Below are 25,923 nucleotides of genomic sequence, written 5' to 3'. Positions count from 1 at the left end.
GTGATGCACATGAGAGCAAGGATGGGGGACTTACAGTATATGATGGAGGGTTGCCATCATTTTTCATTTGTTTTACTGGGAGTCCACATAGCACAATGCCCTTCCTAACCATGTATGAAAAAAATGACATTTTAAGATTTGGACAAAATACATGAACGAATGCAAAACATGTGCTCTAAATATGTAGTTCAGTGAACCCTCCTTTATCACTGTAGATAGGTTACAGAACCGGCAGCGATAGGTGAAAATCTGCAAAGTAGCGCCCCCACTTTTTACATTAAAATAAATAAATAAAACTAAATGATAAATTAAAAAAATATACTGGTTACACATGGTTATACATGGTTAGGAAGGGCATTGTCCTATGTGACCTCCCAGTAAAACAAATGAAAAATGATGGCAACCCTCCATCATATACTGTATATATATATATATATATATATATATATATATATATATATATATATATATATATATATATATATATATATATATATATATATATATAACACAGTATATATACACTTTTTTTTTTTTTTACGCTTTTGTGCATCAGCAAAAGACAGCAACAGTGAAGACTGCAGCCATCTGTTCCTGCAAAAGACTGACTGCACGCCCCCGCAAACCAACATCAACGGCAGGCCCCCCCAGCAAGACACTTACTGACAGGATACATGTAGAAGTGAAAATGTATAAAGTATGCACATGCAGTACCATTCAGGACACTATCCAACATCAATATCAATGTAGTATCCATCCTATTGTAGAAGCATGTAAAAAGGCAAGATATCCTATTGTAGATCAAGTAGTTATACTGTATAGCCTATGCACCATGTACATTTTCATGTTGGTTTGACAGAAAATAACATAGAGTACTTAAAACTATGTCTATATATATAGCTGGTGCATTACATTTTGCTATAAAACTGTATTTATTTAGCATTTACAGTACACACAATGACCTGGTGTCCAATGCACTGAACAGATTTATAAATGTCACATAATGTCTTTTGGCATTTCACATTGATGTCGCAAAAAAGCTTGTTATGCATCGGTGCCCACAACAGAATATGCTCTAGTTTGACACTGATATGGAAAAAACAACCTCCGGTGAAACCACAATCCTCTGTCATCCAATTGTCTCACAGGAGTGCAGCCAAAGGTGACTAAGAGAGCTACAGTATGTGAACCCTCAATGACTTCTGTATGGTGTGTGTTGTTACAGGAGATTGCATTAATGTGTACCCATCACACTAAGATAATTGCCAGACCTCCTCTTTATCACATGACAAACCACTAGAACCACAACACCATTGCATCCTAATTGGTATTCACAGAGCCTTTTTCCTATCACAATAATCAGGTGCCTGCTTTCATTTCCTGTTAAACAAATGCAAATGTTAATTGATAGTGTCATAACAATGAACAAATGATTTACGGCACCTATATTCTGGATTAGCCGAGGGGAAAGAGCATCATAGGTCATCTGTGCAGACTCACCGAGAGAGCCAAAATTGCCGGTAAGTGAGGTGTGACAGTGGTCTGATGAGCGAAAATGGCTAAACACGAAAGGACATTGAATCACATTTCAGACTAACATTGGAAATTAATGTCACCTTTAACCCTTTCACCTTTTTGTATCTAGAATATATAAGTGGCCGTCCGTGCGTATCGCACTTACGCCTTCAATGATGTGCGACTCGAATAAATACCCCTCAGAAACACACTTACGCATTATTGGGCGTTGCATCACTTTAATCGTGTACAACACAGGGTATTTTCCGTAGCATGTAAACCAATAAATTATCAATTAAAACTTATCACTACTGTATACGTGACAGTCAAAACTTCAAAATAAAAGGGAATTTAAAATTATTGTCCACAATGTTTTATTAAGGCGCAAAGAGCAGGCAAGCTTTAACAAGATTGTATGCTGAAATACAAATTACAGTTTAATATAAGAACATCATTTATTTATTTATTTATTTACCATTATTTGAATATGTTGCAGAGAGAGAAAACTCCAGGACACTCAACCGTCACTCAACCGAACGCTTTCTTTATCAATATCCTCCTTTACTTAATCTACCCCATGTACACCTCATGCTTTTATTCACCAAGCTTGAATTCAGCGCTGCCTCCCATGCTGAGAATCTAATCACAGAGCGTATTGAACATGAGGCTTTTTAGCGGGCCTTACTGTCACCACCTTGTGATCTGAATTGCTATTGCAACTCGCTATTAATTCTTGTCAGCCTGTTCACTCACAGTGCACAGACGCCCACAACTGTTGATTGTGAAGGCCTTGGGCAGATTTCATACAGCCTCTGATACACAAGTTAGCTGAACTGTGATTGGATAAAAACTCTAACTTAAAATTACAACTCTAGAAGGAGCGTAACAAAATGGATATAATTGAACAGAATATGGATAATAATAACAATAATATTAATAATAATAATAATATACTGTATACAGTAAGTATTCCCATCTACGGACCTCTGTCGAACGGAAATTCCCGAACCCAGAAAAAAAACGTATGCATTACCTTTTCTACGGTTAAACTACATTAACAATCAGCTCCTTGCAACTGAACTTCCGGTATCCGTAATGTGGAACCAATTCGGAGGACTGCTTTAGAGCAAACACAGACGGAGAAGTAAACGCTCCTCCTTTTTATATATATCTAATGTTGTCGGCTCGAAAACGGCGATGTGGGACTCTTTATTGTTATGAGTTTGGCTGTAATTACGAACAATTTTAATGTTATTCATTAACGTCCTGTAGATCATGGCATCCGGAAAAGGACTTCAGAAAGACTTTGAAAAACAAGGAATTCATTCTTGCATAGTATTCTGGCAATTGACCTTCTCATAGGAAATTGCTTGTGGCTTGACACACAAGAATCATCAGACATTCAACGGGTGAGTTACTTGCAATTTGCAACAAAACTGTAGGATATGTAGGCAAACATTTTCATATGGCAAGAAGTGAAGCCAACTCAACAATTCAAAATAGACTCATTTTCCCCCAAGACGGTCAAAATTCAACATTAAAAATAAAGTGTACAACACTGAAGTTAAGTACAGTACTGTACTGTATTTTATAAATTGTTCATCTTTTGGACGATGTTTTTACATTTCCCAGTTCAGATACAGCACACGTTTTAAATACTGTAGTTTTTGGGTAATAAAAACATTTTGGACAGTATATTTTTGCATTTTATTGCTCATTTTACACATGTACTGTGTGTGTGTGTGTGTGTGTATATATATATATATATATATATATATATATATATATATATATATATATATATATATATATATATATATATATATATATATATATATATACAAAAAGGAAATTGACTTTTATTCTAATCATAGTAATGCTGTCAGGTTATGTTAGGCCAGCAGAGAAGGACTTGCTGGCTCTGATGTTCCACCACTGGAATATATGATACATTACCAAGGGCAAATCACCTAATACCCCCAGGTATGACTGATACTCTTTTGTATTATTTTTAATACATTTTGTATTATTTTTGTATTATTGTTAAATATGGTGACTAAATCAAACGGCGCAGCTTGTGAATGTAACATTCAGAAAACGGGGGAGCCGTGATAATTACCTGAGCCTGAGCATCTTTGATGCCATTTTCAGTCCACTACTGTTCTACTGTGCACATTTGGCATGTGCTAAACCCTAACCCAGCAGGGGTCAACTGTAAATGTATTGTCAAAAAGTAAGTAAGTAAGTAAGTAAGTAAGTAAGTAAGTAAGTAATTAAAAAAAAAAATCAGATAAAGTTAATATACTGTTCACTTCCTTTTGGGTCCCCTATGTATCATAGTATAACATTTTTCCTTAAGTTGCATGACAATCTGTTTCCCATTTGGTCAAAAAATATGGTACATCTTTTATATACAGTATAACAGAAAACAAATAAGCAAGTACAATGAAAAACAAATATCCAGAGGAAGGAAAATGACCCAATCAAAATCTGTGGTTGTACAACTTTGTGAACTCCAAAGACTTGAACAGAATAAAATGGTGCTGTACTGTCTCATTCTGGACACTGAGGGTCACCCACTTAATGATATAAGTAAAAACAAAACAAAACAAAACTCATGAAGAAGTTATGATGTCCTGTCAAATCCATCAAAGCTATTGTCATTAAACCTCCTCTGGATCCAACCCGTGGGCCATATGTTTGACACTCCTGCCCTTACCCCTGATAGGGAGAAAATTGGGTGGATTGTGATCCTTAATTCATATTGCACAAATGTAATATTAATCTGAAAAGCGGGATTGCTTATAACTATTGTAGAGAATTTGGACTTCCTGTTTAAAGAATAGTAAAAAACAATTTCTTTCTGTTTTGTGTACAATAAGCTTGCTGGCAACAATGATGTTTTAGTGATTACTATTATTACTGTTTTGCCACAAGGAATTTTAATTACAATGAAATTTGTGCTTCACTGACAATATCTTAAGTCCGTGGCATATGTGCACTTTTAATTATGACAGTAGTTAATTACATCAGTCGAGATCAGCAGTGTTTTGAGAGTAATGTTGACATTTTCATTTTCTGTATCAGCAAATATGCTTATAAATGCTAAACCTCTCATTTTACTCCGTATAAAAGAATTGGATCACAGAGTAATTGAGGTCAGCAAATAAGTCTTTTGCCACAGATAGAGAAAGTGAGGTAGACTACCTTTTATTAAGATTTTTCCAATTGTGTTCAATTGAAAAGAAAAGATACAAGGATGGCCTCAGCGCAGTCAATGCTTTACTGAGGGCAATTCTACTTTGTTATACAAGAGCACGATTAAACAATTTACTTACTTGACTGATTCCCACAGAACTTTGAAAAGTAACTATGTGCAAAGGAAGCTTTTATATATTTGAAAAATTCCCACCACCACACACATATTAAGTTTTCATTAAAAAGTAGGCATGTGTATCCAAGATGGAATTGATGAAAGTGGACAATTTGGTTCTGATCAAAAATACATTTTTCTCACTTACAAATCTAACGTAGCACTTACCTGACACAAGTTCCTCCGTTGCGACAGGGAAGGTGCTGGCAAACAGGTGGGTCACAATTCTTTATGTTCCTCCCTCTCTCGGCCTCACTCACTAAGAAAATCTCCTTTGAGTTGACCTGAAGTTGCTGGATGCATCCAATAAATCCTCCTTTTGCAGGCCTGTCATGCAATTCCCAACGGGAAAAAGCAAGTCCAAGAAAAATAGGCCCAAATGTTGCCTGAAAAAAAAAAAGTACTAAGCCAGTGATCATGAATATTGTTTATTAAATCACACTAAATAAGACTATATATACAGTAAGGCCCATTCATTTTGTAGCTTTGGTGTAACTGTAAAAAACAGAAATGGAAAGAAAGATTACCAATGTCATCTTCACACCCACCTAGATAGAACCGGAGAGATCCAAAAGCATACCACAGTAAATTCTGCAAGCTTTCTTTAATGTGAAGATAACTGGGAATTAATTTATTGAAACTAATGAAGTGAAATTGCAGTGTGCCAACTAATTGTGAATAAACGCAGCTGCAGAAAGCCACAGCAAAAGATCTATGTATTTCCTATCCTAATGTATATATCTGGCTCACTGGTCGAACACTTGATGACTTCTCTCCATTACTCTTTTATTCCCATGCACTGCAGATTGATGCCTCTAAACAAGTGCATTTTCTGTTGTTGTAATCTATTATGGTTAATAAATCATCCTTGAACTGGAATAGGCACATTTGAGATTCATGTTGTTGTTGGAAATGTGTCTAAAACATGAGTGTAAGCACTTCCTTTGTTTCTTAGAAAAATTGTGGATTTTAGATGGTGGCTATTATTGTACTGAGAGATATTGTTTTATTTATTTGAAGTATGTGAGTTGTGAACTTGTGGGAAGGACTCTTTTGAGAAGGCTATTAGAATAGCATCACCATTATTATGTTTTATGACGTCCCTTTAAGTTTGTGTCTGTAAATTGAAAAATCATTGACGATCCTTTAGTCTGTGTTGTGCGTAGTCACTCATCTCCAGAACAAAGTGAATCAGAAGATGGAGAGTGTGATGCAGTGAAATGTGTGTTTTGGCGGACAGTGAAATGAGTTTCCTCTACAGAAGATGATTATTATAACTTTGGTGGAATATGAACTGAGCAGCAAAATCCACCCATTTTTCTGCATCTTGAGTAGCTGTGATGTGATTTTTGGTTGACAGCAATTATGAAAAGGCTCACCCCCACCCCCCAAGATGGACATTACAAGGTGGATTTACCTACTACTTTGGACTTAAAACTAAAACTTAAACCTAAAACTTTAAAAAATGCAAAATTAACCAGAATGCTCTGTTTAGACAAGCGGGGGTAGGGGATACATACAGTAGAACATATTATTTCCCATCCAGCACAAGACATGTTCTGAACATGTGATTTAGTCTAGAAATAGTCATTGAAAACAGGGTTACGTGTGGTCCAATATGGTCCAAATTTAGTCCAAAATAATCATTCACATCCAACTTGATCTAAATTTGGTCAAAAAATAGTCTTTTAAAACCTTGGTACATTTAGACCAGACATGTCCAAAGTCCGGCCCGGGGGACAAATGCGACCCGCAGCCTCCGTGATCAAATCAATAAAATCTGGCCCGCTTGGAGAATTAATTCATTGGGCAGCAGCACTGTTACCTGTGTGTGCTACATGCTGCCATCTATAGGCTCAATTAGTAACAGCAAATTAGTATGTGAGAAATTGACTGTATGAGCCCCTAATTTTCTAAAATGACGACAATCAACAAAAGGAGGAAAGTTGAGCTGCAGTGTGACGCAGTGAGCTGCGGTCAACAGCAGCAGCTTTATATCACCAACTTTTACTGACAGCTGGATAAGGACAGGTTCCCGAGAGATTCGAGCATTTGGTAAGAAAATGCTAAGCTTGTTCGGTTCGACATATTTGTGTGAAAAGACTCTCGGTTATGAACTTAAATTAGAGCCGAGTGAGGACACAGCTATCGGACTCTCACTTACAAGACATCCTGCGCATCCATGCTACTGCCATAGAGCCACACCTGGCCTTTGCGGACAAGACATTTTTTTTTTTTAAAGTTTTCTCTCCAGAGTAATAACCATTTAAAAATCCAATCAACATTTATAGTTACTAATTTCATATTTTAAATGAGCCCTGCACTTGTTGACGATTGCTCATTTCTCTGTTATTGTGTTTAAAAATTCTCTAAATATTAAACTGCCTGCCATGGTGAGATACGTTTTTATGTTTGAGATGTAATTTTCACCCAAGAGTACAATTACTTCTGTTTAACTGTTACAAAAAAGTTAAAGTGTTAAAAAAAGTGAAGTGAATATTCAATTTTAATATTTAATGTCAATTCATTTTTGATATGCATGTTTCAAATTAACCAAAACACATGCTTAAGATAGCTGAAATGAAAATAAAAAAGCAAATGTTAAACACAGAAGGGCTCGCTGAAATGTATTTAAATTAATTGCTGTTATATGTAAAGAACGCCTGCTAAGGTTGGCCCTCCTACATTTTTAACACACCAAATCTGGCCCACTTTGCAAAAAGTTTGGACACCCCTGATTTAGACTATCGAATATGGTTAAAGTTTTGCTCAAAAAGAGGCATTGAAATTTGAAAAATTGCAGAAAGCATATGTATTAATAGCAAAATCAATTAGAATTATTTGGAGTTCAAAAAGGGCTCCCCTTTTAATGTATGCCTTGCTTGCCAGCTTTTTATACCCTGACCCTACTCCTTGTAACTGGAGAGTCCAGTGGTCAAGACCACTGACTTCGGACAGAGGCAACTGGGATTTTATTCCCAACAATTTGGAGAAGACAGCTTTTCACCGATCACTTTTCAACCAATTTTATTTTTAAACAATGTGAAAATTACATTTTTCAACCTTCATTTTCAACCAGAATCAGACGTATTTTTGGACACACACGAGTGACATCTTTTTAATATGTTTTCAACCAATTTTTGCTGAAGATTTAAAGTTTTTTTTTTAATACTAATTTCTCTTTAATGTGATACTTATTAAAGTGAAGGACAACTCCGCATAACTTCATCATTTGGTTAATGAATAAGATGACTCAAGATAATAGTGGTCTGGGCAGGGTGATAATGGAGTATGTAATTCAACATTAACAAAGTATAGAAGAAAAAACTTTTATATCAGCGACAAGTGCTCATTTTTAGGGGCTAAAACTCAGAAATGTCCCTGTCTAATGTCATGCCTCAGGACAGTCGATGTTTTATTTGGCATTGCTGTGTGGTTGTGGGTGCCAGGATGTCACAAACAATAATAATAAATCTTACGGCTGCAAAGTTTGAGTATAACTCATTTCTATGTAGTCCATTTCAGCACAAGAATGATACATATTTTTATAGTCAAAAAGGCCATAGCGGGTATAGATGTGTTACACTGAATTGAACGTTGTGTGAACATGTCGCATTGGACTTTTTATGACTGTGACATCCCTTCAAAATATCATTCATCATGACTTGAGGGTACCATTTCCAACGAGGTGCAAAGGAGGGCGGCATGGAGGCACATGGCCAAAAAATCTCTTCAAGATGTTGGCTTAATGCCATCAGATGTCATCAACATAACAAATGCATCACTTGAAAGCTTAGAACAGCAACAGAGTTTTGCAAGGTTTGGGTCCCAGAAAATAAAACTACAAATGAAGCCCTGAAACTCTATAAAACCCATGTGATATTGAAATTAACTCGCCCCAAAATGCCCATCTCCTGTAACACTCCCTTTAAAACTGAGGTCAGCACACCCGAAAAACTTCTCCAAATTAAGATGAGCCACAATTTTGTTGGGGAATAGAAGACGGGATTGGGCATATTACATCTTTTTGCTGGTCCGTCATTTATAGTCCAGTACGTGGACCTTCTTCTGTGGTTGTCGGTCCACCGTTTTTGTAAGTTTACCCAAACTCTAATGATTGGTCCGTCAGCCAATTATTAACTGCACTTCCGTCATCACCTCCATCATTTCCATCATAACTTGCATCACCAAACTTAAATGACGGATGAAATCGATTGTTTCGCCAGTCTAAGTCTGACGTTTTTAAATTGTTTTAGTCATTCGGCAATCTGTCAGTACTGACAAAGTGCCCGCCTCAGATGATATGTCAAAATATTTTTGGTTGTGGCGCGGCACGAATGAGGACAAGCGTTATGGAAAATAGATGGCTGGAATTTCAAAACTATCTATAGAAGCAAAAGAGATTGCTTCTCATTTTACCTGTGACTTCTTGTTCTGGCAAATACACCCATATAAAGGAGTAAAACCATTCATCATAATACATCTCAGGTTTGATAATGCAAGTAATACTTGTTATTACAATGCAAATCTTTCATATTCCGACACTGAGAGAGTTTGACTGGATACGTTTGAAGGTGAGAACACGTGCTTTACCATCCACTCGAGGTGCAGGTTGAGATGAAACCGATATGTAATAGCGTCGCAAGTCGAGAGTGTGTTTATGAGCTGAGGCCGGCTGAAGCATGTATCACTGTAATATGCATGAATTTGTGAGTGGTCTCATTATAGGCAGGGGTTGCATCCTATTCTTTATGTGGAATGGCTGCCACAGATGTTGTTGCTCCCTTCAGATTTTTGACTGGGGGCATAGCTGTAGGATTTTGACTTTTGAGACTAAACCAGGTTTACAAGTGGGCACCCCTTGCTTTACTGGGGTTTCACTAACAAGCCCAACATCAAATGGGGATTTGACAGCAGTGGCCCCTCCACCCGTCGGGTCTTCCCCATTCGGCCCCATTCTGTGAGCCTGGTTTCACCAACATTTCTAACATTGCATCACTGTCATTCCTCTGTAGCTTAAGTTGCCGAGATGTTATCCTTGCCTGCTTTGAGATGTCATTCATCAGGTTCCTGCAGATAGGCCCTCTAACCCCAAGTTTTTTGTTTTATTTTTATTCCTGAAATTAGATATCACAACTTTTTGTTTTGACTAATTTACGAATGGCGGAAGCCCAGATGTCAGTAATACAATGAAAATGTGTGGTGTTATTTTGCATGTCATTTTAGAACACGCAGGCCTAGAGTTTATCGTGGTGCATCAAATGTTTCAAGTTAGAAGCTATTGTGCTTACAATATTTATTATTCTTATTATATATTTATTTACTACTACTATTTACTATATTTACTATCATTTTTAATACAATGATTTTAAAGTTCTAAGTTTGGCCAACACTGAAAACAAAATTGCCTGTAATGCAATATGTATATGATATTAATATAGACGCCCCCCCCAAAAAAAAAACAAAAAACAAAAAAACTCAAATTAGAAAATCATAAAACACATTAGCATGATGTTGCATATTGACCCTGCGGGAAGGTCAAACTTTTTTATACGCCTTTGAAATGGAAAAAGAAAATGATTAGTCTAAAATTAAATATGAGTGCTGTTAATCAAACTAATGAGGTAGCACAGTAAGATGAGCAGGTAAAAATCAGCCTGGTCCTGCTTTCATTGCTTGTCAAAAAAATTGTCACGGCCACACTCTATTTATTACATTGAAGCATAATAATGTGCGGCAATCATAGAATGGCACACACTTTGCGAGCAGTCATTCTGAATCATTTACACAATACAGTAACACATTAGTATATATTAGAGTTCTATCTCCTTGTAGCTTCGATTCCTGCAACTATAAATAAAACAATTTATTATAATTTCTGATTCAAAGTAATGCGAAGAAACATTTGAACCTTCATAAAATCTATTCATCCATTTTCTATAGCTGCTTCTCCTCACTAAGGTCACTGGCTTGCTATTGCCTATCCCAGCTGTCTATCCCGGGACTGGTGAGATACACTGACGCCTTTGCGTGAAGCGGTGATGTCACATACGTTGGGACATTGGGGGCCTCTTTATTCTTGAAAAATCTTGGTTTTACAACGCCAAACGTTCAAAACATTAAAATGTTTAAGTAACACTATACAGTGTTACCTCACCACGCCGCACTTCACTTTTTGCGGCTTCGTTGCTTCATGTTTTTTTTCCATTGAAAAACATCTCTCTTTACAGCCTTATAACCCAATGCACTGGAATAATACTCCCACCCTAAGTCCTAACGCGGAGTCTGAAGCAGTCCGACAGCCTGTTAATACTCAATCTTGTTCAGCAGTAAATTAAAACTAAACCACTGCTCGTCTATCTACGAAGTCATGTTATTATTGCGGAGACATGTGGGGGAAAGGCTGGAGTGTGAGTGGATGCATGCGGGAATGACAACACAGACTTGGCTCTTTACTGCATTGTTGGGAATGGGCATTGGGGGTAGTTCTCTGGGCTGAGGGCAGAGTTAGCTGCGCTCGCCACACTCTGATGTGTGCTGTGTGACGTAAAAGAAAATAGTTGGTACCCAGAATAAGACACATGAATATTTCGACTCCATACTACTGTTAGGAGATCAACGGACATGTAAATGAAAGGTAGGCAATGTTTTATTAAACACATTTCATTCACTTTATATATGTACGTAGATGTCCATCGGGGGCAAATGCTACTTAGTGGAATTCACTTGTTGCTGAGATTTTGCGGTCCTCATTAACTGTGAAAAAAATGAGGGAACGCTGTATTGTATGAGCATGTAGCCTTTGGATAATTGTCCAAAAGTCTTGTTAGTTGATGAAAATGCATGGCAAATGAACGTGCTATCCACTTAACACTGTGTTTTAAACATTTATATGGTTGTATAAGAGCAAGGCCAAAGGATCAAACAATCTGAACGGATGCACAGGACTGGAAGGTACAGTAAGTTCACGTTACCTCTGACATGGACAGTGACACTGACTCCTGGATATGATGAGCCGGGCCATTATTTACAGCTATTTCAATCATACATGACCCTGCTTGTTTGCTGGAGGGCAGACTGTATCTGTTAAAAGGAGGCAGGGAGAAAGAGGGAGAATGACGAAGAGGCTCGTCAGACAACGATCTTACCAACAATATCACACGATAAATCCAGCAAAGCATGAAAATATTGTGCAACGAAAGACAGCAGATGCAGTCATGCAGCTCCTAATGTGTCTATTGAGACTCCCCTATAAAGTCGGTATATATACATTACACACTAGTTTACGACAAATTTTATGCACTGCTAGATTGGATATGGCTGGAGAGTAAGTTGTAACCTAAAGCAAAAGATGGGCAAAACAAAGCACGCTACAGTTTCCATAGCTTTGTTTTATTAACCAGGCCAAAAATAACTTTCATTTCTAGCGCTGGGATAACAATGAAAGATAATGATGTTTTACAAGACCATCGTATACAATACAAAAAATGTTATCACCATGCAATAACAGAAATGCACAGTGCTCATTATGTCATTCCCTGTTAATTAATGATTAAAAAAAACGGGGGCAAGAAGCAGATATACATTATGAAGCTAATGAGTCTGAGGACAATTTTATAATTTGACCCTCTCTTGGTGTCTCAAGGGAAATATCCATTTGTACCAGTCATTAATGTTGCAGTCACAATGTTAAGTAGCTGGTCTACTTGTGTCATAAGGCAGCTTTGGCAAAGTCAAGTGATTCCCACTCTCGATTCATCATTTGTACGTAATATGCAATAAGCGGGGCTTGCATTATACATGAAGTTTTACAAGCTATGCCACACACATTTTAAAGGGGATTCTGTTTGGGATGTTCTGCACTGCTTTTTCTTTGTTTGTCTCATAACACAAGAAAGTAAACGAACTTAATCATTTTAAATACACAATTAGTATATTTTATTTTAAAAGCATCATTATGAGAGTATGCCAGCTTGTAAAGAGCTGGATGCATAGATTTCATTTGCGTTGGCAACACCTGATCATCGATGAGGCTAATCTATTATCAAAGTTTAACAGCCTGGATACCTCTATGAGTTGTTTGCCATGTATGTACACGTTCAACACATTCAGTGTTTATTTTCTGAGATAATGGAACAATACATTTCCAATACAAATGAGTTTAGCTTGTAATTTTCGTGCAGCAGGGTGGCATAGTGGTAAACTCCTTGTCTGTCTCACACTCGGGTTTTCTTTGTGTGATATGAATAATAATAATATTAATAATAATACACATTCATCTCGAGTCATCAAATACATTATGTATGGAATGGGATTACATGAAAGCAATGGTTTCATGTAATTCATGGTTTCACTGGATGCATAATAGGTGCGTTGAGTGATTTTTCTGTTCATAATCTCTTGCAGAAAATATTTCAGTGTTTCAGGGCATACCAATACATTAAACCATTAAGGTGACTAAAATTTCTCAGCACACAGCCTCAAATCCCTGAAATAATTTAAAATTGAAATATGTTGAGCATTGGTAGCACAATTAGACAAAACCAAGATGAAGAAAGAAAATAGAGTAATTCCGTAGATGTTCTAATTAGTGGATGTATTTAAATATGCTCAAAAGCATTTGCTGGAATAAGTAACTTGGAATTAAAGGTTGAATATTTCCAGCTACTTGTGTTGAAGTGGCTCATGCAGCAAACTTTTATTTCCCTCTTTATGCACTTCTCACAATCGCCCTGGGATGTCTTCTCAGGGCATTTAATCGATGGTAACTGCACTGTTAAGGTTGTCTTAGAAGATGTTTTCTGATTCATCCAAGCATTTGTTTGTTTACATAAGGTAAAGTGAGAACAGCTCCAGCTTCAATATTAGTGTACTGTGGAAGCCCAAGTACTGTATTTATTTTAAGATGCAAAAGGTAACACACAGGAGACACTGTAAATACGCCTCTTTGCAACAGTGACAGTCATTTGGTGATTGTTAATGCTCCACTGATTCGCAATGGCCATGGGGCTGTTTTTCATGAAGATGTCCAATATCTTACCAACATCACATTCATCTTTGAGCAACTGCTATAATTTCAATCAAGCAAATCACTTGATATTTGAAGGGGGGACCCTGCAGGGAAGTACCGGTAATCTTTCCAACAGCAAGTTCTCCTAAAATCCACAATTAATTCTCATTACCCCCCCCCAAATATTTTTTGTTGTTCGATAAAAACATACCACTATGTTCAGATGGAGTCAATATGGGTTAAGGTCAAAATTCTGATTTATGAAACATTTGAATATAGCATTTAAATGTAAGGGTATAGATAGCTATGTTAAATCTATGAACCCTATCGAAACCGGGACATAAGGATAAAGTCATAATGCAGACGAAAGAAAACACATTATATGTCACATGTAACTCATCACAGTAAAAAAAAGTAGTCATATAAAGCCAAACCAAGATGTGTTGTGGCACATTAATGTCTGCATGTGTGAAACTGAACCTGTAGTCTACATAGGACACCCATGACTATCCTCACTGTGTGGAGGAGATCAGGAGGGTATTTTTTTTCTCCACATAAAATTACAGCTTTTAGAATAGTTCACCAAGATTTTTCCAAGATTGACATCTGTTAACGTTATTTGACTGTGATTATAAAAACAGAGATGTTTTCAAACACTAAGGCAATTTCACATCCAGGAGCAAAGTGGCAACTTAAGACTTTTTAGAATCCATTAAGCACACAAGAACTCTTGTTCAAGAATTTTTCTTCATAGTATTTTTTGCATTGCATCTTCTATTACTGCCAAGATGATCCCCATGAGAGCCAAAGAGCATGTTCACTAAGCAAACATGATGATAGCACTTCACTTGTGAGCACACTGAATGCTCCACCACGCTCATCTACATTGGTCTTGCTCTAAGGCACAAATGACTATTCATGAAGATGACTTCTTTACATCATCTAGTAGCCACATAGCAGTGGGGAATGGTTCCCCCGCAGGTGCTCACTTCCCCCATCCACATCCTCCAACTGCATCATGCAAACATGCACTCACCAGTCACAACATTAGGTACACCTGCATAAACCAGTGAGCTCCACTACACGAGCTGCATTGAACATGTTGCTTTCAAAAAGATACAACAACAAGCTTTATTTTTTGTATTTATTTTTTTTAAATTAATGGATTAAACCTTTGTTTAGTGAGTGTTATCTTTGAAAAAGCAGAATTTTGCTACATCTGTTTACTGGCTCTCACTGTATCACGGAGCTGTTCCTAATGTTCTGCACTAAGTGTATAGAAATACAAGCACACACCGACAAAGAACTGATTAGGTAAAAAAAAAAGAAAAAGGCAGTGTGTAATTTCCTCCCTCGTGCGCCATTCAGTGCTCCGTCTCGAAGGACTGACAGTAGTGCCACTTGAGGAAAACAAACAAATATGTATGAATATTGCATTTTCTCTAAGTACACACAGCCACAATATGGCGGTGATTATTCAACATCCAATCATTACTTATGCATTGCTTCATCTAGATAATTTTCTAATCATTTTTTATTATTTTTTGCCATGTCAGACATTTTCATTTGGTCTCTGCTGCGTGACTAATTCAAAGGAACTGAGACAATGTGTTTTGGCACTGCACCTTGACAATAAAAGTCTTGATCAAAGTTGTCATAACAATCCGAGTTTGAACACGCCTCTGACGGTGGCCTACAAAAAAAAAAATAATGATGAGATTGGATCATTAAAATGTTATCATTGCATAAAACATCTGAAGGCTTTGGCGACAGATGGCAGTAAAACACTGCATGCAAAGCCTTTGCAACGCTTCGCAGCAGCTGATGAAGGCTTATTATTCTAATCATATTTCATAACCTTACAAGAAGCACACCATAATGTGGAACCTGTTAGTGGTGAATTCATAATTTGCAGCTCACTTAGCACCTCACTCTGTCTGTGGGAGGAGCGATTGTACTCTGTGGCGTTTCGTACCTGCGAGCGGGGAGTGTAAATAGGTCACATGCATTAAATGTACAAGAAAGACAGCTGGCACCTGTTACTTTCACTGTTGCAAGATGAAATGACCAGATTTGACTCCTGTTAATGGTCATATATAATTTTGAACTTTATCACACAGTTCTTCACGCAGATTTAGTTAGGTGGAGATGTTTGCATGCAAACTTCATTTACATGCAAACTAAATCTTTCACTGTTGGGGTGCAGAGTGTTGCTGCACTGCAGCATTTATTTTGGTGTTTGTCTTTACGCAATGTACTGGTTGTTCTTGGTACTTGTATTTTGTTCAGTTCTTGATTTATAATAGGGAAAAGACATTGATGGTAAATATGTACTTGACTGAGCAGTATAGGGATGCTACTGTTTCTCCTTTGGACATTCTTATATTGGGGGGATGACAGTATATGGACAAATTTCTCAGAACTCACCTTTGCATCATTTGATGAATAAATGATCAACGCTATCAATGAAGTACCAGACCAAGGCGTTTTGCACAAGAAGTGGCATGTCACAACAGAATGCCGGTCAACCGCCCATTTTTAAAAATTTGATTCTGACTTTCTTGTAACAAAAATATGTATTCGAAATAATCCATGCCTGGGGTATAAAGCTGGCAAAATTGCTTCATGAATTAGTTTTCTAAGGTGCTGATCCTGTGGTTGCATTTTCAGATTTTGTCTCCCCCCCTCTCTCTTTCAAAAAGTTCCACAGAAGAGACAAAGAAAAATAACTGAGGAGTTGTATGAATGATTAAAAAGTAAGGCCGTAAAGGCACGCTTGAATGTGTTTGGTGTTAAAGAACTTTTCCACAAGCCTATGAAATATCATTCTGATGTGATAAAACAAAAATGATGACCCAGCCTTGATTCCCAACTGCACAAACTGCAACTGCAAGCAGGGAAATAAATACAAGCCAAACTAATTCGACAACAAGAAACACCTGGACAAGAGACAGTTGGAGCAAGGAACTGATTGGCAGACACAAGGGACGCAGGATGATAAGGACAAGTGAACGCAATCAGACTAACAAGACACAAGAAGACCAGCAACATGAACAACTAAGAGCAACACCAACCCAAATCCAAGACATGAAAGGAACAAAAAACACTGACATAACAACTACTACTCCAGCAATCACGTAGTGATTAAAAGCCATCTGGAGAATTCAAAAAATGACTCTGGCCAATTTCTGTAGCCAGAAAAGGTAATCAATTGTCTTTTTCTAATTAAAAGTCTGCATTGAAAAGGGAATGATCTGCCTATTATTCACTGGGACACTAATTACAGTAGTGATTACTTTAGGTTTGACTTTGACTCCTCTAATCCAAGTTTATAGTGGGATTATTTGATGTGGGCGGTGAGCCACTGGTTTCAGGGTTGCAGTGGAGGCATGTGGTACGATCCATCAAGCCATTCATTTTCTATAGTGCTCATCGTGTTCAAGGTCATGAGGGGAATAGGTCAATAACACACAAACACACTATGCATATTTGGCTATTACATAGCAGGTGTACTGTACTGTCTGTGCCAGGAGGTTTTCTGGGTAGTGGTGGCAGTTGTGTTTTCAGAGGGGAGTATCCAATCAGGATGTGTATATCTCCATCCATGGTGAAGGAGGAGTTGAGCTCAAAAGCTTTTTATCTGTCGACCTAGAATCCTACCCTCACCTATGGTCATGAGCTGTGTGTCATGACCAAAAGAACAAGATCCCAGATAAAAGCGGACAAAATTGGTTTCCTCAGCAGGGTGTGCTGGCTCTCCCTTAGAGATGGCGTGAGAAGCTCGTCATCCAATAGGGTTTCAGAGTCCTGTCGCTGCTACTCCATGTTTGGAGTAGCCAGCTGAGGTGGCTCAGGCATCTGCTTAGGATGCCTCCATGGTGAGGTGTTCCAGGCATGTCCCATTGGGAAGAGGCCCCTTGGACGACCCCGGACACACTGGAGGGTGTGTGTATCTTCTGTGGCCTGGGAATGCCTGGGAATCCCCCCGAAGGAGCTGGACAAAGTGGCTAGGGTGTGCCCCAATGTATTTGCCCAAAAAGATACCGTAATTCCCCAAATAAAAGACTCACTTTTTTTCTGAAAAATTAAGGCCTAAAGTATGGGTGCATTGTATGAACGGTAAGTTGTAGATCTGATTATTTTTTATTCAACACCATTTGTGGAAGCTTGATCTCTCAAGCCACATATGACGAGTTTTGACGCACAGGTGTGCATTTTTATACTGGCTGTATTCTTACTAACAATGATAATCGTAATGGAACAAGCTAGAGGTCGGACATCAGTGGGCTGTTCGCAACCAGTGCCAGTTGCAGCTGACAGCAGCTCGTGTTAGCTGACGTTGCCACGGCATTATTTTCAACAAAAGAAGAGAGCACACAGAACTAACGTCCGAGTTTTTCCTTGTTCAGACACAGGAACATTACAGTAGCTTTCAAGAAGTAAATGTCTGTTGTAGCATAACGGTTGCAAACCGTGAGGCTTTACAAAGTTTGGGCTAACGGCCATCACACGTTGTCCTAAGAGTGGAGCCTGTAGAGCCGGCCAAGCAGGAAAACGAGGAGGTAGAATCAGTATCCACATTTATTTCAAAAGAATCTAAAGTGAAACTCTTCCAAGGCTCTCTCTAAGGCACACTCAACTGCTTCCTGCGGCAGCTGCTGCTGCCGTCCGCCCCTGCTCTGTCTCTCTCTCTTTTTCTCTCTCTTTGTTTCTCTGTCAATCTCTCTCACATGTAAATAATAAAAATAATAAAAAATAAAATAACAATAAAATACAATAAAATAAAATAACAACATTAAATTAAAAAATGAAAATAAAATAAAGGCCATACCCCACAACTAATAAGAGCTGTATGCCTTTTGTTAAACAATTCAGTTTTAAGAACGCTCCAAGCTGCCGCTGAAAAAATATCCGGTCTCTTCTTAAATATTAACATTAGCATTGGATCATTATTTTGTTGCAGTATGCTTAGTAAAAAGAAAACATTTTGAAAACTGAAAAAATGATGTCCGGTATCAATTTGAATTACAAAATTTGAAAAAAATTGCATTTCAATCTCGTGTACTCATTCTCCCGCATCTAGTATGAATGTATTCTGAATTTTGAAATGGAGAGTACTTATAGACAAATAGTTATGAATGTTGTCATTCCAATCAAACAGCGTTACGCAAAAACACCTTTGCTTCAAAAACGTTCGGCATGTGCCCGCATTTTTTATTCATGTACGGATTAACTGCCACGACAAACTGCCAAATCATTGACAGAAGAAGCATAATTGCCAGTGAGATTTTAATGATGAACAAAACTGAAACAAACTTTTGAAAATGCTTTTTCTTTCATTAAAACTGTTGATAGAGTAGAAGGAAGATTGCAAACCAGGTGCAACAGCTGTGTATATCACCCACCAGAGGGCTTTTAATGTCATTTAAATAGACCCTCCATGTTGTTTAATGTGTTGATTTGCACTCATCCTTCCAACTACTTGTGGGAGCAATTATGTCATTATAAAAACTGCAGAGCATAACAGCCCAGCATGGATAAACAGCAAAGAAAAGGAAGAGTCTTTTTCATTGCAGCTCTTGCTGGGATGTTAATCCAACACATTCTCATTCATCATACAACAGAAAAGATTGATTTAGTCATTCATTCATTTAATGACATGCCATTTCTGACCCACAGACAGGTAGGGGCATGTCATGCAATGCGTTCTTTGCAGCATTTTATAATGTAAACCTTGAAGAGAACAAAGATTCCGCCAAGAAAACTGGCCGCCAATCCAGCACTGGTTTACTTACTGTAGATCTTAAAAATAAACGATGTCACTGACATGTCACATTTTGACAAGTTTTTCATTAAACAGCAAGAAAAAAAAATATGATTGAAGGGGACCTTTAATATAAAAGCAAAAATGTAGAAGCTGTGTGATATCGAGCAATTAGTCTAGATTATTTACAACCAGAGGGGTTTGATTTGAACGGTGTAAAAACACTTATGGTAGAAAAGCAGGTCGCCACTTCTCAAACATAACTGCGTGACACCATGTACTCATTTGCATAGGAATACAACTATTCCACGATTGAGGCTAAAATGAGGCAGAGCGCAGCAGCAAACTCTCACTCCTCTCCTCTGCACAAGCTCAGACTCAAACATTGTGATCACTTCTATCTGGATTAGACATGCAAGCAAAGATCCGCTTCAGAATCCACTGAAACAAATTAGCTGCTCTGTCACCATAAACCAAGTTTCCCTTGTAATCTAATGACACCAGTGTGTATTTGCTCCTTGGAGCTTTTAAAATGTAATATATTTGACCTGGTAGTAATGACTCCAACTCCCCCTTGCTACTAAAAATAAATACGTAGAAAGTTGATGGCAAAAGATTTCCATAGCCGCAATATAGATACCTTTGCACAGCAACGTCACAAAAAAGGTACCTCTGTGATAATGATAACTATGCAGTGTAATATCACAGCCACAGATGTGGTTACTATTGAGAAATCCATTCTGAAACCAAGAGTGTGTAGTTCTATTGGTTTTGGTTTTATGAACCTTCACAATGTGCCCGCATGAAATCGAAGAATGACAGTGGCAAATGCTTTTTAGACATACCGCAAATGGTTTGCTTAGAGGGGAGTGCTTTTATTGCCCGATACAAATGCATGTTATGTTTCCTTAAAAGAGTGCTGCTTCTCAATTATTTTTTTTGCAAACCCCCCCTAGGAAAGAGAAAACATCCCCCACTCACTGCAGTGACTATAAATGAGATATTAAAAATCGGATCCTTTTTAACATTGATAGAAAAGAGCAACTTAAATTGACTTTCAACAAATGTTCACTTTATACAGGTTACTTTGAAACTGAAAAAAATAAATGAAATGCACACTAGCACCAATTAATCAGTCTTAAAAAAATTAACCTGAAGAAGAAGGTATAAAAGATAGTGCTGATTTTTTGTTTAAAAACAATGATCATTAATGTGATTTAGAAAAAAATGGTGGTGGGGCTCAGTGAAAAACCAAGTCTAAAACTCACTGTCCCTCACTGCTTAATATGTGTAAATATAGTAGGGAGACTGAGGTAATGATCATTTTTATAATCCTATTCTCCTTTGGTAAAATAAAACTCCTTATCTTTTGTCTTTCAGCAAATTTCTCTGTATATATAACTAACACTGTACATCAGTTTCATTGCATTTGCAATGAATTTACATTTGAAGCTTTAAATTTATGTTTCAACTATGTTTTAAAAACATGTTATTAAAGAGATATCACATGAAAAGTAAAAACTTTTCTTAGTACAGTACTGTAATCGGTCAAAGGCGTAATTCTTACCGAATAGTCATTGCCGTCCATCTGTTATTGTTAATGGCCTGGCTGGCAGCCACATTGAGAACATGTTTACTCGCACATCCAAGCTCAGCAACAGGACTTCCATCTTGAAGGAAGATATGAAGAAAGTTTTCACCAAACTTCAGCTCCTCAGCTGAAAAATAATGGAATAAATTTTAAATCGACTTTCCTTTCAACAAATGCCTAAAACTAGGAAAGCACTTGTGAGCAAGCATGCTATCTCGCTTGGCAAAAACTTCAAATAGGACGGTTTAAAATTAACTTAGCAATACTTAATATTTATTATTATTGCAACAATAAATATTTGGTATACCAGACTCCGTTTTGCAACTCTTTTAGGCAGCATCACTCATTGTATTTATCCCCTCTTGTCATACCACCCTCCGCCTCCCGCCATTCACTTGTGCAGAGCATGACTTCTGATGAACATATTATCACTGTACATTTGTGTTTTGTTTATAGCTTTGAGTCACACAGGGACCGACTCGACTTTTCAAAACATTTCAGATGAATTGTTCAGTACTGTACACACATATGCTAACCAGTGAGTGTAAAGTGTTGTGCGTGTTTATATTTACTGATTTTCACAGGTCGCAGTTGATCGGCACCGACTGACCGGCAATCAGTGATGGACCAACGGACACCTGTTTTACCGACGGACCGATGAGTGACAGGAACACTTAAAAAAAAAGCGAAATAAAAATATCGGAATGGGTGTGTTTCTTCTGTCGTCGTAATCTTCAGGATAGACACTCCGTCGCATGATCGTCAGTCCGACACCCCCTTTTACCGACGGAGATGCAAGACAAGTGTTTTCCAGGATTGTGTGCAGCGTTGCTTGCTTCCATTGACTATGATATGGATTTACTTAAGTGCCGTACTGTGAAGTTAAATGCGTGAAATGACTCATTCTAGTTCAGTACTTTCACAGTAAGAAGCCTGGTGGTCTCTTGTGGTGTAAACTTCACTCACTACAGCAGCGATCACCAACGTGGTGCCCGCGGGCACTAGGTAGCCCCCAAGGATCACATTAGTAGCCCGCAGACCTGTTCTGCAAATAGTTTACAAGTGATAGAACATTGTGATTTTATAGGAATTTTACAAACGATTATGCATTGATGAAATTTGCATTACATATTACACTTGATATCAATAACATGATCAGGGTCTTCACATAAACTGGTAGCCTTTCGTATTACTCAGTACCAAAGAAGCAGCTCTGAACGAATGCCGTACACTTGCTGATTAGAACAAGCCAAAGGATTTATGTCACCTCGATTGCCCATACGTCATGTTATACACTGTTAGAAAGCTGGAAGTCTGGATAACATGCTATGTTTCCAAAGTATCAATAGCCAGCAATAATAGTCCAATTACATTGACAAATGTCCAGTAATATCCCAGTAAAATAGCACACACCTTCAATCCATAAAGCCACGGTATTTGTTGCTGAAAAAGTTTTAAAAATTCAATCAGATACGAGTTCATCCACACATTTTTGATTGTATCTAATTGTCAAACAAGCATTAGCCATTTAAGGAGGAAGAAAAAGGAGGGGAAGGAGGAGGAGAAGCAGAAGACGACCAAAAAGGATTTATCCACACATTTTCCATTGCAGCTCAACTTGAATAATATCATAACCCCGATCAGATCTGTCGTTGTCGACAGGGTGTTTTTTTTGTTGTTGTTTGTTTTTCTTTCAAATGGCCATAACTCCTACTGTGCTTCTCCATCGATAACAGTGTGGAGTTTGGCGGTGTATAATTGGATTATTCACAGGGTATTTTGGAGTGTAAGTGGTGTTAGTGCAGTTTTGAAGTGTTTTTACTGTCTTTTTGCAATCTTTTTTGCGTCGTCTATTGACAGTCTTTTTCTTACATCGTCCGGGTTTTTTGGCTTGTTGGATATTTTGTAATCAATTGTGTAAATACTGGAAAAGAAAATGTTGACAAAATCCACTAGGAAGAGGAAACGCTTGCAGAAATTTGTACAGTATTCACTGGAGAGTCCATAGGAGGAGACTAGAGTTAAAAGTAGAGGCAGGCCCAGCCCCATCATCAGCACCATCATCATTCTTATGGGTTAACTCAGTAGCTGCGAAAGAATAATCTTCTTGGATAATCGTAATAATAATGCAACAATCGACTCTTTCCTGCCATCACTCAATGCCTTTTTGGTGTGACCACTGACCAATACGTCAACGTATGTCTCGTATGAAAAAAATATGAAACGTGTTTCTGTGTTTACGACAGGCTGACGGACCGCCAATTACAATTTGGTTTGACGTGATTGGCCAATCGACAATGATGGAAGGGGGGCAATGCACTGACAAATTGTAGGATGCTGACTTTAAGAGAATAAGGAGTTGTTGAATATTTATTTTGCAGACTTTTCCATACGTTTAAATGAAGCCAAAGGAATACAATAATACATGTCCTAGCAATTTAACACCTGAAGTAACACATGAATCACAATGTGTCACTAGTCCCAGTGCTTATTTGAAGAGTGTAATATTGATGTTTTAAAGTAAACCAATAAAAAAACATACCCATAAGAGATTTAGTCATTTGAACGGCTCTTTTTGAACGGTTCATGAATGAATGTTTCTTTTCAAAGAGCCAAAAGTCCCATCCCTAGTAGACATTTCCCTACATTTTCACACAAAATTTCCAGAATCATTTACCTCATACCAGAGTGTGGGAGTCAGCAGAGCAATAAAGTTGGGGCCTTGGGGACGGGCATTCCCAAACACAAGCTCATAGGATCTACAGCAAGGCAAAGGAAAGACGACGTACAATGAGGAGAGCACTAATATAGAACTAACTCCATCGCAGAGTTCATCGCACAACATTCAGACAACAGTGTTGACCACTTTGATTTCATCGTGACAGTGATGACTGAGCCAAAGTGCTTTGAAAAATAGGGCAGGCCGTAGAGACACAGTACAGTATGTCTTTCTAATATTCCTGCCATCCGTGATGAAGTGATGGCAGCAAGAAAAAAATGAAAAATGGAAATGGATGAGAGGAATTGGTGCAAAAGCTGAGCTTGTTGTTTCGAGCCTGCAAAGCTACTGATATGACAGCGCTCAACAATTCCTCCAGGATAAGACCGGCATCCTGAAAATCCCCCATCTTTTTGTCACAGATAGGCTATGCTTAGCTTAATACTGGAGTCTGATAATGCCTGTTATAAGCTTACTTGGAGGTCTTTCTCATCATAGGCCGAGACAGTGAGGCTCTTAACTGTGACATATTATCTGAACGGACTGCAGAAGGGAAATCATGTTCAGATAATCCACAGTCTTCTGTACAACTCCTCCTCTCTGATGAAATAGCATGACAAGAGAGATCTTATAGCAAGGAAAAATCGAGTCAAAAATATTTGTGGTCTTTATAAACTGCATTTATGTCTTCAATTTTTGTAAATTTTATGAAGTGCTCTTTAAAGCGCACTTTTGTCAAAATATTACTAATCATGTTCGGTACAATTTAGAAATAAACATTAGCTCAAAGGAACGGCAGTTTGTAGTCGCTCAAGCCAAGATGAACACTGTGAATATTTAATTACTTGACACGTGGACTGAACGGACTGAGAAAAAAAGTCACAATTTAACAATTCCATTTCTTTGAATTTCTTGCTGTTGCAGATTTTACCACTTTTTTAAATTTTTAAATGATTGCACTGCTTTTCATCAAAGAATTCATTGAATTTGAAAGGCAGTCAACAAAAGATGGTTGTTTTTCCAAAAAATCTCATCTCGTGATTTTGGTGAGCTTGTGAGATATCTCGTTTTATGGGATGTTCTCGTCTCGTCACTAATTGTTTGTAATGCTCCCCTAATTTTAGTTAAGTCTATGTTATTGAGTCTATGTTCTGTACTATTTTGTGACACCAGAGCAGCCACTTGAGTGGTAAAGCGGCAGCACTGACAAAATGCCCACCAGTCCGTCGCCGACAGCGCCTGTTTTGCTGATGGACCGACAAATGACAGAAATGCTAAAAAAAAAAAAAAGAAATAAAAAAAACAAACAAAAAAATGAATTCAAAATGTCGGAATTGCAGTTTGTGTCTACCGTACTACTGAAATCGTTGGGCTCCCCGCCACGCCCCTTTTTACTTTTTGAAATATAATTGAACAGACTTTGATGTTTATCTACTATATTGCTGCATCTTTACAGTACAAATTGCAATCAGTCCACAGTCAATGTGACAATGGTCACTTTACATGACCACCAAGCAGCGAAGAAATATTTTCAATTAAGTGAATAAACTGGGTTGGTTCATTCACTACTTGTCATTCACAGTTATAACACAGCTGACTTTACCGGAGATTTATTTGTAGTTGTGGTCTTAGTCCTGGTATCAGTTTTTTTGCAGATAAGAGCATTCTGGGATGCAGTTCCACTGAAAGGCGCTCTCTTGGAAGTAACCAATGGCTGTAAAAAAAAAAAATGCATTCTTTCTCTGATTGACTCTTGGCTAGGAAATGCAAGATAGAACTTTTTTAATTACTTTTTTGTAGTAAATTCAACCTCAGCAATGCTTTTTTTTACTTGTAGTGTATATGCCAGATGAAATTTAGACAAATGTTGATTAAACCGTCATCTATAGTTGTAGTGCAGGCAGTTATAAATGGGAACCGACATCCACCATTTGGGTGTCATGTAAAGAAT

General features: G+C 37.7%; 1 protein-coding gene across 1 annotated transcript in view; it reads right to left on the bottom strand.

The window, feature by feature from the left end:
- The window catches only part of eys (EGF-like photoreceptor maintenance factor), a 206,135-nt gene that overhangs the window by 23,452 nt on the left and 156,760 nt on the right, over positions 1-25,923 (bottom strand). The window contains exons 41-43 of the mRNA XM_088421408.1: positions 21,230-21,380; positions 11,863-11,971; positions 5,057-5,274 (exon numbers count right to left, since the gene is read on the bottom strand). Of these exons, the coding sequence (XP_088277534.1) occupies positions 5,057-5,274; positions 11,863-11,971; positions 21,230-21,380 (478 nt within the window). The remainder of the gene's footprint in view (positions 1-5,056; positions 5,275-11,862; positions 11,972-21,229; positions 21,381-25,923) is intronic.

The sequence above is a fragment of the Hippichthys cyanospilos genome, chromosome 8 (genome assembly GCF_059441005.1).
Source record: "Hippichthys cyanospilos isolate Australia breed blue-spotted pipefish chromosome 8, RoL_Hcya_1.0, whole genome shotgun sequence".
NCBI classification, from domain to species: Eukaryota; Metazoa; Chordata; class Actinopteri; order Syngnathiformes; family Syngnathidae; genus Hippichthys; species Hippichthys cyanospilos.
Note: the sequence above shows the minus strand (reverse complement) of the source record. Positions and strands in the feature narration are given on the sequence as shown.